General features: G+C 46.3%; 1 protein-coding gene across 1 annotated transcript in view; it reads right to left on the bottom strand.

Moving 5' to 3' along the window:
• Positions 1 to 1,043: 1,043 nt before the first annotated feature.
• The window catches only part of LOC117594516 (uncharacterized protein PB18E9.04c-like), a 34,776-nt gene continuing 19,926 nt past the window's right edge, over positions 1,044 to 15,893 (bottom strand). Inside the window, exon 3 of the mRNA XM_034292355.1 lies at positions 1,044 to 2,194. Coding sequence (XP_034148246.1) covers positions 1,044 to 2,194 — 1,151 coding nt within the window. The remainder of the gene's footprint in view (positions 2,195 to 15,893) is intronic.

Below are 15,893 nucleotides of genomic sequence, written 5' to 3'. Positions count from 1 at the left end.
TGGCCTGTGATTGTACTGTAGTTATAGTATCCTATGAAAGTTTTAAAGTTATAGTGGCCTGTGACTGTATTGTGCCGTGCCAGCTGTTCATTTCTTTTGTTTCTATTTCTATGCTATTTAAGTAGTTCCACCTGCGTCTTGTTTGCCCCTCGTTATGTCCCTATTTAAGTTCCTCCTGTCTTAGTGTTTCTTGTGAGTCCTTGTTGGAAGTCACTGTTGGCAGCTCGGTTTGTCTTCATATCAAAGCATTGTGAGCAAGTCAGCCTGTGAATAAAATAATCTCTGTGCCTGGGTCCTGCCTCCACACACTGTGACAGTTATAGTAGCATAAGATGGTTTTGTAGTTATAGTAGCCTGTGACTTTCTCTCTTGTTTTCTCACTGTTTGTCTGATTCTCTCAAATTAATTTGAATTATTGGAAAATGTCTACATTGCCAAAGCAAATTTTCTACAAAAGTTAGATATGTCAGTTTGTTTTCAATCTCTCCTTTTCAATAACCCTACTTCTCTTTAACTCTTCCTATCTGTCTTCCTTGTGTCTGTGTGTGATAGTGAATAATGGCATTGGTTGGTTGGTTTTATACAGTCCTCTGATGTGACGCTCCAGTGAGGTGATAATGACTCCAGTGAGGTGATGATGACTCCAGTGAGGTGCTGAGTATTCCAGTGAGGTGCTGAGTATTCCAGTGAGGGGCTGGGTACTCCAGTGAGGTGATAATGACTCCAGTGAGGTGATGATGACTTCAGTGAGGTGATGATGACTTCAGTGAGGTGATGATGACTCCCGTGAGGTGATAATAACTCCAGTGAGGTGATAATAACTCCAGTGAAGTGCTGTGCACTCCAGTGAGGTGATGATGACTCCAGTGAAGTGATGATGACTCCAGCGAGGTGATGTTGACTCCAGTGAGATGCTGAGTACTCCAGTGAGGTGATGATGACTTCAGTGAGGTGCTGAGTACTCCAGTGAGGTGATGATGACTCCAGCGAGGTGATGTTGACTCCAGTGAGATGCTGAGTACTCCAGTGAGGTGATGATGACTTCAGTGAGGTGCTGAGTACTCCAGTGAGGTGTTGATGACTCCAGCGAGGTGATGTTGACTCCAGTGAGATGCTGAGTACTCCAGTGAGGTGATGATGACTTCAGTGAGGTGCTGAGTACTCCAGTGAGGTGATGATGACTTCAGCGAGGTGATGATGACTCCAGTGAGATGCTGAGTACTCCAGTGAGGTGATGATGACTCCAGCGAGGTGATGATGACTCCAGTGAGATGCTGAGTACTCCAGTGAGGTGATGATGACTTCAGTGAGGTGCTGAGTACTCCAGTGAGGTGATGATGACTCCAGCAAGGTGATGATGACTCCAGTGAGATGCTGAGTACTCCAGTGAGGTGATGATGACTCCCATGAGGTGATAATAACTCCAGTGAGGTGATAATAACTCCAGTGAAGTGCTGAGCACTCCAGTGAGGTGATGATGACTCCAGTGAAGTGATGATGACTCCAGCGAGGTGATGTTGACTCCAGTGAGATGCTGAGTACTCCAGTGAGGTGATGATGACTTCAGTGAGGTGCTGAGTACTCCAGTGAGGTGATGATGACTCCAGCGAGGTGATGTTGACTCCAGTGAGATGCTGAGTACTCCAGTGAGGTGATGATGACTTCAGTGAGGTGCTGAGTACTCCAGTGAGGTGATGATGACTCCAGCAAGGTGATGATGACTCCAGTGAGATGCTGAGTACTCCAGTGAGGTGATGAAGACTCCAGCGAGGTGATGATGACTCCAGTGAGGTGATGATGACTCCAGTGAGATGCTGAACACTCCAGTGAGGTGATGATGACTTCAGTGAGGTGCTGAGTACTCCAGTGAGGTGATGATGACTCCAGCGAGGTGATGATGACTCCAGTGAGATGCTGAGTACTCCAGTGAGGTGATGATGACTCCAGTGAGATGATGATGACTCCACTGAGATGCTGAGTATTCCAGTGAGGTGATGAGTACTCCAGTGAGGTGATAATGACTCCAGTGAGGTGATGATGACTTCAGTGAGGTGCTGATATCTCCAGTGAGATGCTGAGTACTCCAGTGAGGTGATGATGACTTCAGTGAGGTGCTGATATCTCCAGTGAGATGCTGAGTACTCCAGTGAGGTGATGATGACTTCAGTGAGGTGCTGATATCTCCAGTGAGATGCTGAGATAGACAGTTCTTTAGCGTAACAGGGGGCAAAACGCCCCCTGGGGTAACGTGACCCCCCCATGTAACTCTAAGGGGTAAGGTGACCCCCCCATGTAACTCTAAGGGGTAAGGTGACCCCCCCATGTAACTCTAAGGGGTAAGGTGACCCCCCCATGTAACTCTCACAAAAACCACAACATTTCACCATTATTTTTTCAACACCTCTGGTTGCCACTAGTCTTAATCACCTACAAATTATCTCTGTATCATCACACCAGCTCAGTCAACTATTAAAAATGTTGTTCTGAATCTCATTTAAAAGACTGCAGGGATTTTAAATATTTACTTTTTTAAACAATAATAAGTTTAGTTTAATTGTATGAAATGGTGTGTAAGAAAAAGGTAAGTGGGGTAAAAAAAACAGGCATTATCTTCTATTGGGATATTTTACCCAGGGGGCAACTAACCTCATGGGGGGGGCATCTTAACCCAGTAGCTGGAAAAAAACTGCCCTTAAAATCAAAAATGTTATTAAATACAAATACCTTTTGTGTCAGTAAATAGACATTGATCTTAGGGGGGGGGGGGGGGGGCTTTACCTGTGGTTAGGGTTGGAGACAGGGAGCTTTAACTGGGATTAGTGTTTGAGAGTGAGAGGTTTTATTGTCGCATCGCATCGCATCGCATCATCTTCCGCTTAATCCGGGGCCGGGTCGCGGGGGCAGCAGTCTAAGCAGGGATGCCCAGACTTCCCTCTCCCCAGACACTTCCTCCAGCTCTTCCGGGGGGACACCGAGGCGTTCCCAGGCCAGCCGGGAGACATAGTCCCTCCAGCGTGTCCTAGGTCTTCCCCGGGGTCTCTTCCCGGTGGGACGGGACCGGAACACCTTCCCAGGAAGGCGTTCCGGAGGCATCCGAAACAGATGCCCAAGCCACCTCAGCTGACCCCTCTCGATGTGGAGGAGCAGCGGCTCTACTCTGAGCTCCTCCCGGGTGACTGAGCTTCTCACCCTATCTCTAAGGGATCGCCCAGCCACCCTGCGGAGAAAGCTCATTTCGGCCGCCTGTATCCGGGATCTTGTCCTTTCGGTCATGACCCAAAGCTCATGACCATAGGTGAGAGTAGGAACGTAGATTGACCGGTAAATCGAGAGCTTCGCCTTACGGCTCAGCTCTTTCTTCACCACGACAGACCGATACATCGACCGCATTACTGCAGAAGCTGCACCGATCCGTCTGTCAATCTCCCGTTCCATCCTTCCCTCACTCGTGAACAGGACCCCTAGATACTTAAACTCCTCCACTTGAGGCAGGCACTCTCCACCAACCTGAAGTGGGCAAGCCACCCTTTTCCGACTGATGACCATGGCCTCGGATTTGGAGGTACTGATTTTCATCCCCACCACTTCACACTCGGCTGCAAACCGTCCAAGTGCATGCTGGAGGTCCTGGCTTGAAGGGGCCAACACGACAACATCATCCGCAAAGAGCAGAGACGAAATCGTGTGGTCCCCAAACCTGACACCCTCCGGCCCCTGGCTGCGCCTAGAAATTCTGTCCATAAAAATTACGAACAGAACCGGTGACAAAGGGCAGCCCTGCCGGAGTCCAACATGCACAGGGAACAAGTCTGACTTACTGCCGGCAATGCGGACCAAGCTCCTGCTTCGGTCGTACAGGGACCTGACAGCCCTTAGCAAAGGACCCAGGACCCCATATTCCCGAAGCACCCTCCACAGGATGCCACGAGGGACACAGTCGAATGCCTTCTCCAAATCCACAAAACACATGTGGACTGGTTGGGCAAACTCCCATGAACCCTCCATCACCCTGTAGAGGGTATAGAGCTGGTCCAGTGTTCCGCGGCCTGGACGAAAACCACACTGTTCCTCCTGAATCCGAGGTTCTACTATCGGCCGTATTCTCCTCTCCAGAACCCTGGCATAGACTTTCCCGGGGAGGCTGAGAAGTGTGATCCCCCTATAGTTGGAACACACCCTCCGGTCCCCCTTCTTATAAAGAGGGACCACCACCCCGGTCTGCCATCCCAGAGGCACTGTCCCCGACTGCCACGCGATGTTGCACAGGCGTGTCAGCCAAGACAGCCCCACAACATCCAGAGACTTGAGGTACTCAGGGCGGATCTCATCCACCCCCGGTGCCTTGCCACCGAGGAGTTTCTTAACCACCTCGGTGACTTCAGCCCGGGTGATGGACGAGTCCACATCTGAGCCCTCATCCTCTGCTTCCTCAATGGAAGACGTGACGGCGGGATTGAGGAGATCCTCGAAGTATTCCTTCCACCGCCCGACGACATCCTCAGTTGAGGTCAACAGCTGCCCACCTCTACTGTAAACAGCGTTGGTAGGGCACTGTTTCCCTCTCCTGAGGCGCCGGATGGTTTGCCAGAATCTCTTCGAGGCCAGCCGATAGTCCTTCTCCATGGCCTCACCGAACTCCTCCCAGGCCCGAGTTTTTGCCTCCACAACCACCCGGGCTGCAGCCCGCTTGGCCTGTCGGTACCCGTCAGCTGCGTCAGGAGTCCCACAAGCCAACCAGGCCTGATAGGACTCCTTCTTCAGCTTGACGGCATCCCTTACTTCCGGTGTCCACCACCGGGTTCGGGGATTGCCGCCTCGACAGGCACCGGAGACCTTACGGCCACAGCTCCGAGCGGCCGCTTCGACAATGGCGGTGGAGAACATGGTCCACTCGGACTCAATATCTCCAACCTCCCTCGGGATCCAGTCGAAGCTCTGCCGGAGGTGGGAGTTAAAGATCTCTCTGACAGGAGACTCGGCCAGACGTTCCCAGCAGACCCTTACAGTACGCTTGGGCCTGCCGAGTCTGTCCAGCTTTCTCCCCCGCCATCGGATCCAACTCACCACCAGGTGGTGATCAGTTGACAGCTCCGCCCCTCTCTTCACCCGAGTGTCCAAGACATACGGCCGCAGGTCAGATGAGACGACAACAAAGTCGATCATCGACCTGCGGCCTAGGGTGTCCTGGTGCCACGTGCACTGATGGACACCCTTATGCTTGAACATGGTGTTCGTTATGGACAAACTGTGACTAGCACAGAAGTCCAATAACTGAACACCACTCGGGTTCAGATCAGGGGGGCCGTTCCTCCCAATCACGCCCCTCCAGGTGTCACTGTCGTTGCCCACGTGGGCGTTGAAGTCCCCCAGTAGAACAATAGAGTCCCCAGTCGGAGCACTTTCCAGCACCCCTCCCAGAGACTCCAAGAAGGTCGGGTACTCTGCACTGCCGTTCGGCCCGTAGGCACAAACAACAGTGAGAGACCTATCCCCGACCCGTAGGCGCAGGGAAACGACCCTCTCGTTCACCGGGGTAAACTCCAACACATGGCGGCAGAGCTGGGGAGCTATAAGCAAACCCACACCAGCCCGCCGCCTCTCACCATGGGCAACTCCAGAGTGGTGAAGAGTCCATCCTCTCTCAAGGAGTGTGGTTCCAGAGCCCAAGCCGTGCGTAGAGGTGATCCCGACTACCTCTAATCGGAACCTCTCAACCTCACGCACTAGCTCAGGCTCCTTCCCCGCCAGCGAGGTGGTACCTCTCCTTGAACTGCCACCTTAACGTGGTGGAGGGGTTTGAGTACCCGAGTGACCCTAGGAGCTATGTTGTCTGGGGCTATATGCCCCTGGTAGGGTCTCCCAAGGCAAACAGGTCTTAGGCGACGGGTCAGACTAAGAGCGGTTCAAACCCCCCTTAATGATGAAAAAAATATTGAGTACCGTGACGTCGCCCGGTATGGCGCAGCCGGGGCCCCACCCTGGAGCCAGGCCCGGGGTTGGGGCTCGTATGCGAGCGCCTGGTGGCCGGGCCTTCCCCCATGGGGCCCGGCCGGGCTCAGCCCGAACGGGCGACGTGGGGCCGCCCTCCCGTGGGCTCACCACCCACAGGAGGGACCATAAGGGGCCGGTGCGAAGAGGATCGGGCGGCAGTCGAAGGCAGGGGCCTAGACAACCCGATCTCTGGACACGGAAACTAGCTCTAGGGACGTGGAAGGTTTTATTGTGATTAAGGATTAAGAGAGAGAGCTATAACTGTGATTAGGGTTTGAGAGAGAATTTTAACTGTGATTAAGATTTTAGAGGGAGAGCTTTACCTGTGATTAGGGTTTAAGAAAGGGAGCCTTACCTGTGATTAAGGTTTGTGAGATAGGCTTAACCTATGATTAGGGTTTGAGGATAAGAGCTTTTCCAGTGATTCAGGTTTGAGAGAGAAACCTGATTAGGGTTTTCAGAGAGAGATTTAACTGTGATTTGGGTTTTGAAGAGATAGATGACTTTAGTTAAATGGCTGTGCTCCTGCTTGGAACATGTTGCTATAGTGTGTCTGTGTGGTTTTGTGTGTGTGTGTGTGTTAACAGATTTATGTTTTCATGTGCGTATTTGCTGTCTCTGTGTGTGTGTGTGTGTGTGTGTGTATGATTTTTGTGATCCCCCTTGTCTCACCGGATAAATTATTGAGAGATGTGACAGAGCGTTAGACTCACAGAGACTGAAGTCAGTGACGGGGGAGGGTAGGCACGGGGGGGATGTCAAGGACAGACACACACACACACACACACACACACCACCGGGCCCACCAGACATGACACAAGGTGACACATGCAGCCCATTCTATGCTAATACGAGCCACATAATTACTGTCATTTAATTCACTTACAGAAATGAGACGTTAGAGGGTTTAGGAGGCATGTGTTTAGGGGGAGCCTCTTCTGGTTGGTCGTTGGCTGTTTTTCAAGGGCAAGAATGCATGACTGTGGGAGACAGTGGGAGGAACCCTGTTCCATGTGAGGTGCTCTTGATACCAAGCAGGGGGCCATCAGGAGGCAGTATGAAAGAGTGGACGTCTCTGGTGGCATATTATTTATGTATGCCTTGTTTCCGGCGTAGCTTTAAAAATGTGTGATTAGTCCTTGGCGATTACTAGCTGAGGACGTTTTCGTGACAGGAACAAAGGATATGTCGTAAAGCATTGTGATCTCATGGCTCAGCTCGGTTTCTGACATTTGTCCCCAGGGAGTCTGTAGGGTAGGGGAAAGTAAATGTCTTTGGGTGAAGTAGTAAGGAAAACTCGACTTTGTCCAGGTTAGGTGTTAAGATGAGGCTGAATCAGTGTCACAAAATGTAATTAAATAGTATCCACCCCACACTTTGACGTGAGCTTGAAACAATGAACACACCAAGATCAACCTGAGCACATTGAAGTGGGAAGGCCAGCTGTCTAACCTGGAGCTTGATAAGGAGGTTCTCTATTAAGTATTGTGACACTAAAGACGGAATTGTTATTATTTCTGTACACTCAAGGCATTTGAAAATGAGATTAAAAGATGAATATGAAGCGAAAGTACAGAAATTCACATTTTATTTCTGGCAGTTTCAACACATGTATAATTCACCAACTAAGAATAACAGCACTTTCAGTGATCCATCCCACCATTTCAGGCTAGCAAAGCATTGGTAAAATTCTGCTTAAAGCAAATGTAAGCAGTTTAAAAATTTGTATTTAGTCACAAATGCACTACATTCAATAATTCACTGCGACCTAGTGAATTCACCAAACTATATGTTTTATTCTTTGAAAGGTTTGCCAAGGCTTTACTGCAGCCATTTTGAGATGTTGCTTGCTGTGAGGAGTTTCTGACTTTAGTCTCCTCTTCAGCAAATGAAATGCACGTTCAGTCAGATAGAAATTTGGTGATTGACTGGCCAGTCTAAAACGTACCACTTTTCCCCCTGATACACTCCTCGGTTGCATTGGCAGTGTGTTTTGGGTCATTGTCCCCTTACTTTATGAAGCACCATCCTAACAGTCTGGTGGTATTTTCTTGTACATTGGTAGCCAATATGATTTTGTACACTGAATTATTTCTGCCATTATTCATTACATCATCTGTAAAGATGAGTTAGCCTGTTCCAGAGGCAGTCATGCATTCCCATGCCATGACACTACCTCCATCATGCAGACCTATGCCATGACACTACCTCCACCATACAGACCTATGCCATGACACTACCTCCACCATACAGACCTATGCCATGACACTACCTCCACCATACAGACCTATGCCATGACACTACCTCCACCATGCAGGCACTTGCCATGACACTTCCTTCACCATGCTTCACAGATGAGGTGGTGCATTGGATTATCTGTAGTTACATTTGTTCTCCACAGTTTTGCCTTCCCATGCCTTTATGAAGGTCCACCTTTGTTTCTCTTGTCTTTTTTCATCAAAATCGCTTGGATTATGCCTACTGACATCAAACAGAGACTCCAAAGGGAAAAGCAAAGGTTGGAACCAAGACTACACATTCACAGCTGTTTTGTGTGACACCAAACATTGCAACAGGAAACACCTGATCAATTAGAAACACCTGTGAGCCAAAGAGCTCATAAATGTATGTTCCTATAAAATGGGAAGCTGGAACTCTAACAGTGCTGTTATCCTTAATTGGTAAATGTGTTGAAACAGACAGAAACAAAAGGTGCAATTCTGTACTTTTTCCTCGTATTCATCTTTAAATCAGATTTTCACAGGCCTTGAATGTAGAACAAAAATATCAATTTTTACTTTACTGTCTTTTTGTCTTTTGTAGGGCACTCTATGTCAGAGTTCAAGATTCATTAGTTTAAGTTTGAATCCCATTATTTCACTTGATATATATCACTGAAAACTGAAATATAACAAAATGCCTAGTTATTATTTATCTTGTAGCCTGGGGTAACAATTCAGTTATACTCAGTGGTTCAGTGTCCCTCTCTAATGATGCCAAACGTCTTCCAAAAATGAAAATTATATTTTAGCATACCACAGCATAACTACTGTATTCATTATGTAATTCTGCTTTTATCATCTCACAGCCTAACTACTGTATTCATTATGTAATGCTGCATCTGTTTGTCTCTCAATCAGTTTAAGTGGCTTTTTTGGAGAGGCGATTGTGTTTTTTAAAATTCTGTAGTAAACATGTCCTTTCCAGCACTCCCCTGAATGGTATCAGTACCTCCGGAGACTGTGGCATTATGGGGAATTCAGGGATGCCAGGGAAATGGAGTTTGGTTGCTGTTCACTACTCTTGCTCTAATATGTTTTATTCTACAATGTTTTACTCGTCCACACTTGGTTAATTAGGGCTTATTCTACACTGGTGACTAACAAGCTGCTCTCCTCGCTGCTTCATGCATCTACTCGACTTTAGCCTCAGAACCTTATTAGTGAAGATGATGATGAGTGACGGCACATTTCACATCCAGACCCAATTAGTGAGACACTCTTTCGCTCCATCCCTGGAGCAACCCTCCCTCCCTCCCTCCCTCCACCCCCTCCTCATCCCTCCATTCCTTATGGCCAGCCCTTGGTTCACTCTCCTTCCATCCCTCCATCTCTCTCCATTAGTGGAGGGTCAACACATGCAGTCAATCACCTCTGTGTCACCGCTCCCCCCCTTCTCCTTTCCAGTCTTCCAGGTCTTAAAGGGATCACCAGCCAGGCTTTGCCGTGTCGTCCCCCCTCAACGTCACACAACGCTACTCACAACCTGTCCATTTGTCGGCACGGGAGTGATGTTGACAGGGAAGAAGTTGAACCACCGTGCACACCCCCACCCCCCCCAGGTCTGGATGTACTAAAACGGCTTGATCGTTTTAGCTTTGGGGCTTTTAGCACCAGATAAAGATGACTGCATGGCTCTGTGGGACACAACAACACCTCAGAGGCCTCTCTGGGCTGCATCAGGTCCTCCTCCTGTCTGGACCGTGGAGTTCTGGGTAGATTGAGTTGTGAAGGTGATCCATTAGAGCTGTAAATACAGCTCTACCACAATCTGACCTCTGAGTGAAAGTCAAATAGAGTCCTCCGGGATATCAGTACACAGACCTGAAGAAGAGAAAGCCAAACAACATCATTTTAAATCTTTTAATTTCATGCAACCACAAATGGTCTTTTTTTTTCGGCATCCCAAATTGCTTGACATCCAGTTGTGCGTCCAACCCTGTATTGTCCAACAAAATGAAGAAAATTGACCATCCTTCTAGGTATCCACATGCTATGAATGAGTATCTTAGACCATGTGAATTTAACATTTTATCATGATAAAGCGAAGCCACGCGCCAGAACGCTACCGCATGTGAACTGTTCTATTTTACTGGGAAACAAAAACACAAAAACGGTTTCACCCACAGTGTGAAATAGAATGCTTAGTCAAACAGTCTTTACTGAAGACATGTTGTTTGTTTATTGGTTCTTCACATGGTGGGTGGTATTCAGATACAAGGTCCTAAATGGCATTCTGTTCCCTGAAAAGCGCCCTATTTTAGACTCAAGTCCAATGAGCACAAGACAAGTTCCACTCACAGGGAACAGGATGCCACAGGATACCAATCTTGAGTGAGCCATTAACTTTCTGCTCCACCCTGGGAGTTTCTTTTATCGATCTGCTCCTTTCTGTTACTCCTAGAGAGGAGTAGAAGGAGAGAATGAAATGGACAAGGGGAGAGGAGGTGTATAGTGAGCTGGGAAGGAAGGAGCGGAAGAGAAAACACAGGGGGTGAGAGATGGTAGAGGAGACAGAGCTGAAGCAAGTTATTTGGTTTCGGGCCAGTGCCTCGGGAAACAGCTCCAAGATGTAAAACTTAAAGAGCCCACTGGCGCTGAGAGGTTGTTTGCCCTGCAGCGGTAGGTCAGTATGTGTGCTGGAGTGTAGCTACTGTAATAATTGCAACCGTTGTGTTGCCTTGTGGATGGCATCAGTGGAATCATAACAGGTCCTCCTGGGCGACATTGGTTTACCTGTAATGCAGAGCCACAGGTATTGAGTAACCTTGTAAATCCTATTGTCAGGGCTTCCCGTGGAGGGCGGAGCCTTCACTATGACTTTCCCAGTGTAATAACCATGTGTTGTCTCTAAACCTGACACACACCCCTACTCTGACTTACACTCTGTGGTAAAACAAAATGACAGTCCATTGATTGTGTTCTGCAAACAGAGGCAGAGCAGGAGAAAGCTCTGTTCTGTCTAGTTTATGAAACGAATGAAATGGAGAAGGCCTGCCTATCGATCACTTATGTGTTGTGGTTCAAACAGCTGTCATGGCAGTGCACTTCGTTGTTATGCCTAGAGCTGGGCTACACATTCGCCACCCAGGCAACTGAGACCATTGATGGGGGGGAAAAGTCTTCAGAGTTTACTTTAAAATGACAGGCATGGCGATATTACTGGTGTGAAAGCCGCTACAAGAATTAGGTTAGATAAATTAGGTAGAGATTAGCCAACAATACCACGTAAGATTTGGGAGTGTTCAGAGTTAAATATGTCCTTTTTCATGCTGATATTTTGGGTTGGGGGATTATAATGAATGGTTCTGGGGGTGCCTAGACCAAATCTTTTTGATTTAAATGGAATCAAAAGCTCACAAGGCGTGCTGGATAAAAGGTTAACGTAGAAGTATAAAGACTTACCGGATACACCCATTATGCAGCAACGGCTTGTGTTTGAACATGTGTTTTAGTATAAACAATTCCAGTGAGTGACCAAAATAGCAAACTCTTGAAAGGAAAAAGGATGTTAAATGTTTGGGACATCAGATTCATACAAATGATAGAGGCATCAGTGGTTGCACTGTGGTTGTCTCCATTTTTTACATGGTTCCTCTTCCTGAAGACCCAAGAGAAAGTACAGCTGGAAACCTGCTACTAGAATGAGGCAGATGTTAAAGAACCCAAAAAACGTCTAAATTGTTACGCAGGTCAGACATGTGAAAACAGCTTCCCGAATGTGTTTTGTAATTCAATAGCGAGGTACGGCAAGTTTTCAGAATTTACTCTCAGTGACGTATCTGGGTAATCACGTGTTTGACTTCCTGATCACAGTTTGTCCCAACCTCATACATGCTGGATATGAAAAGGTGGCTGTTCCTGTATTTAAAAAAGAATTGTCTGAGGTAGAGAAGGGTTGAGAAAATATAACATAATTGTATCAATGTTTACTATTATAATGTTTCAAATGCTTTTATCCATTTTCATTGTGTGAAACGTGGGACTCTGAAGGCTAAATAAGCTTCTTTTACGAAGATAGATAAAGATTATTTTGCTATAATGGCTGATGTGAGTGATGCTGCTGTTGCCTGCATATCCCACTCATTATCCTCTAGTGTCAAATGGTAACTATACTCAAAGAAATTCTGGTACTTCTCTATGTTGTGTTTCTAACATCCGCTGAGTTGATCTTGCTGAGTTGATCATGGATTTAAACAATTCCAGGTTGAATAACTAGGGCATCAGTATAAGATGAGGTTGTGATGATGAGTGGTGGAGACAAATGTTGGAAGTGTCCTTTAAGAGTTGTCATCACTAGGGTAAGGGGTGTGCCATGGTTGTCACTAGGACATCACATTCAAATACACAAGACTAAAATACACTGATTTGCCCTGAGTGTCTTTCTTGGTATAAACAGCATCATCGTCTATGCTAGTGTTCAACCAGCTACACTGATCCATGATCGTACTGATCACACACAAACTTTCCAGATGCTCTGATGTCCTTTCAGGTGCTTTCAATACTTCTTCCATACTGTTCATACTCCCCATCCTACTCTTTCAAAAATGACTGCTAGCTTACATTGTTATGTATATTACTGCCATTCTTGCCATATCTATTATGCAATACTACTACAAATATTGCTGCTAGTTTACATTACTATTTCAAATTATTGCTATGTACAGTGGTATGTACAGCTCCGGGAAAAAATTAAGAGACCACTACAACTCTTTCTTTCCTTTCCAAAAAAGTTGAAAAGGAAGGTTTTGAGTGAGGAACAGAAGGGTTACCATTGCAGTGGTCTCTTAATTTTAACCCTTCTGTTCCTCACTCAGAACCTTTATTTTCAACTTTTTTGGAAAGGAAAGAAGAAGGTGCTGTGGTCTCTTAATTTTTTCCAGAGCTGTATATTATTGCTTTGTCTTCTTGCTATATTTTTGCTGTGTATAAATTTTTGTAGTGTGCTATGCCACCTTTCATAAGCTTATTACACTCATATGCATCTATAATATTCAGTAATTCTACCAATTGCTGCTAGTGTAAAGTGTTAAAGTATACTGTTTATTTTATCTGGCTATATTTTTGCATATATATTCTTCTTCTTAACTCTCGTTAACTCTCTTCTTAACTACGTAGTTTTCAGGTGCCATGTAATAATGTCATTGTGCAGGATGTGGTTCGATGCATTTGACAAATTAACCTTGAAACTAGTGTGTTTTATAGTGGTTTTGGGTTTTTTAGAGGTTTGTGGGTTTATACTGCAGATATCTGAGTTTTGTAGTTCTAAAACAGTTTTAGCTAGACTTAATGAATTTAGGCACCCTAGGCAAAAGCAAAGCTAAACAAATTATAAACATTCCTTCTAAAAATGTCCATCGTTTTGGTCCTCTCATGTTCTCTAGCAGGCTATTGCAGAGGTGGGGGCATTTAAGTTGCCCTTCCATGTCTCCTGTCCTGGGCTTTGGGATAGTTAATAGCTGTCTCTCCATGTCTCCTGTCCTGGGCTTTGGGATAGTTAATAGCTGTCTCTCCATGTCTCTTGTCCTGGGCTTTGGGATAGTTAATAGCTGTCTCTCCATGTCTCCTTGTCCCCGGCTTCGGGATAATTAATAGCTGCCCTCCGTTGTCCCTTGGTCCTAGGCATTGGGATAGTTAATAGCTGTCTCTCCAAGTCTCTTGGTCCTTTGGGATAGTCCTATTAGGGACCTGCTGGGAACGTACCTGAAATAATGTCTGTCTTGTATTGGGATGCACTCAAAGTCCACTTACCAAGAAATATTCCAGAAGGCACATAGTCTTTTTTTCAAACAATCCATTATTGAGCTCTGTCCCAGTTCTGTTCTGTGGCAGTGATGTCATCGAGATGAGCCTGAACTTTAACCTCAACAAGCTATGTGAAGATTGGTTGCTATGCCTAGTTGGCCCAGTTTCACCGGAAAATGTTGTGGTCATGAGAAATGTGCAAGGGAGGTGGGAGAGGAGACATGAGGTTTCACTCACTGTCATATCTGTATGATCTGGTCAAAGTTCATATAGCCTCCAGATCCCAAGATCCTTCACATCCCAATCACAATGAAGGCAGCACTCCTTCCAGCTCCTAATTGCCGAAATACTAAGCCTGTTCAAGAGTTTGTGATAGCTTTCTAATGTTCTTTGATCCTAGTATGCTGTATCTATAACATTGAATATTTCTAACCATAATTTTCATATTCCCCATCCTACTCTTTATAAAATTGCTGCTATTTAACTCTGTTATGTACATTGTGTAGCGGCCCAGGGGCTAGACCCAAAAGCAGGCACGAACATGGTCTTGTCTCGGTGCGACATGTTTAATCAGTGATAGAATAGAGAAGGTCGGGGACAGGCACGTTTTGGTACAGAGAGTCGGAATAACGTAGTGCAGGAGAGTAGCAGGTTCTAGGTTGGGGACAGGCTGTAGGTCGGTAACCGGTGTCTCGCAAGATCTGGCTAGCAGACGGCAGGCTAGGATAGTAGTCGGGGCGAGCAGGAGATCAGGATATGGGAAGGTGAGCTGAAACAGACAAGGGAACTCTTGGGGAGAAGACACGGGACCGCTTGGCAAAGGTACACAAGACAAACTGGCACAGAACAAACAGAGGACCTGGAGTAAATACACAGTGGGTTATCAAGAGAACCAGGAACACCTGGGAATGAGGCAGACGGGAACAGGGCATGACACATTGTTGCTATATGTTTTGCTCTGTTTTTGCTTTATATATTTCTTTATATACGCTGTGTTATTTGGTGCATTTGATAAATAAACTTTGAACTTCTGGATTTCCTTTGTTTGCATTGAATTCTGCTTATTCACATCTGACCACACTGTTTGCCTGTTCCTGGGTTTTTGTTTGAAAATGTTTTCTACCTGCTCCGAAATAAGAACAATACATCTGTCTCTCCCGAGTCGTATTGTGGGAGAATCAATGGAGCAACTTCGTCAACGAGACATACAACGTTTGTGAGAAACATTTTACAGAGGATCGGGACCCACGTTCTCTTAGAAGAGGACTAAAGGTAAATGTAAACCATAAAGTTACCCAGTTCAACCCATGCAGACATGACAGATTGTAAGTAATACTTCTGATTGCTATGTTATAATACACAAAGTAACATTGCCTCTGGATATTCTGGGCAAGTGTTGGGGATTAATGTGTTCACCATCGCCATAGCTGCTGGCAAGATTCTATTTGGTCAATTCGTCAGCTGTATATTATGGTTAGAAAATGTAAGGCTCTAACCCCCACATTTTTTTTATTCCTGCTCAAATTCAGGCAAATTAAGTTTAATTGTCTGAGGTGAATATCAAAGACGAAATTTGTAACTTGCTTTCTAGCTAGCAAATATTACCCCTATCCTGAACTGCTACTCCTCAGAGAGACCAGCCTGTCCTGTACTGCTACTCCTCATAGACACCACCCTGTCCTGAACTGCTACTCCTCAGAGAGACCAGCCTGTCCTGAACTGCTACTCCTCAGAGAGACCAGCCTGTCCTGAACTGCTACTCCTCAGAGAGACCAGCCTGTCCTGAACTGCTACTCCTCAGAGAGACCAGCCTGTCCTGAACTGCTACTCCTCAGAGAGACCAGCCTATCCTGAAATGCTACTCCTCAGAGAGACAAG

The sequence above is a fragment of the Esox lucius genome, chromosome 5 (assembly GCF_011004845.1).
Source record: "Esox lucius isolate fEsoLuc1 chromosome 5, fEsoLuc1.pri, whole genome shotgun sequence".
Classification (NCBI taxonomy): domain Eukaryota; kingdom Metazoa; phylum Chordata; class Actinopteri; order Esociformes; family Esocidae; genus Esox; species Esox lucius.
This window is presented reverse-complemented; position numbering and strand designations above follow the sequence as displayed.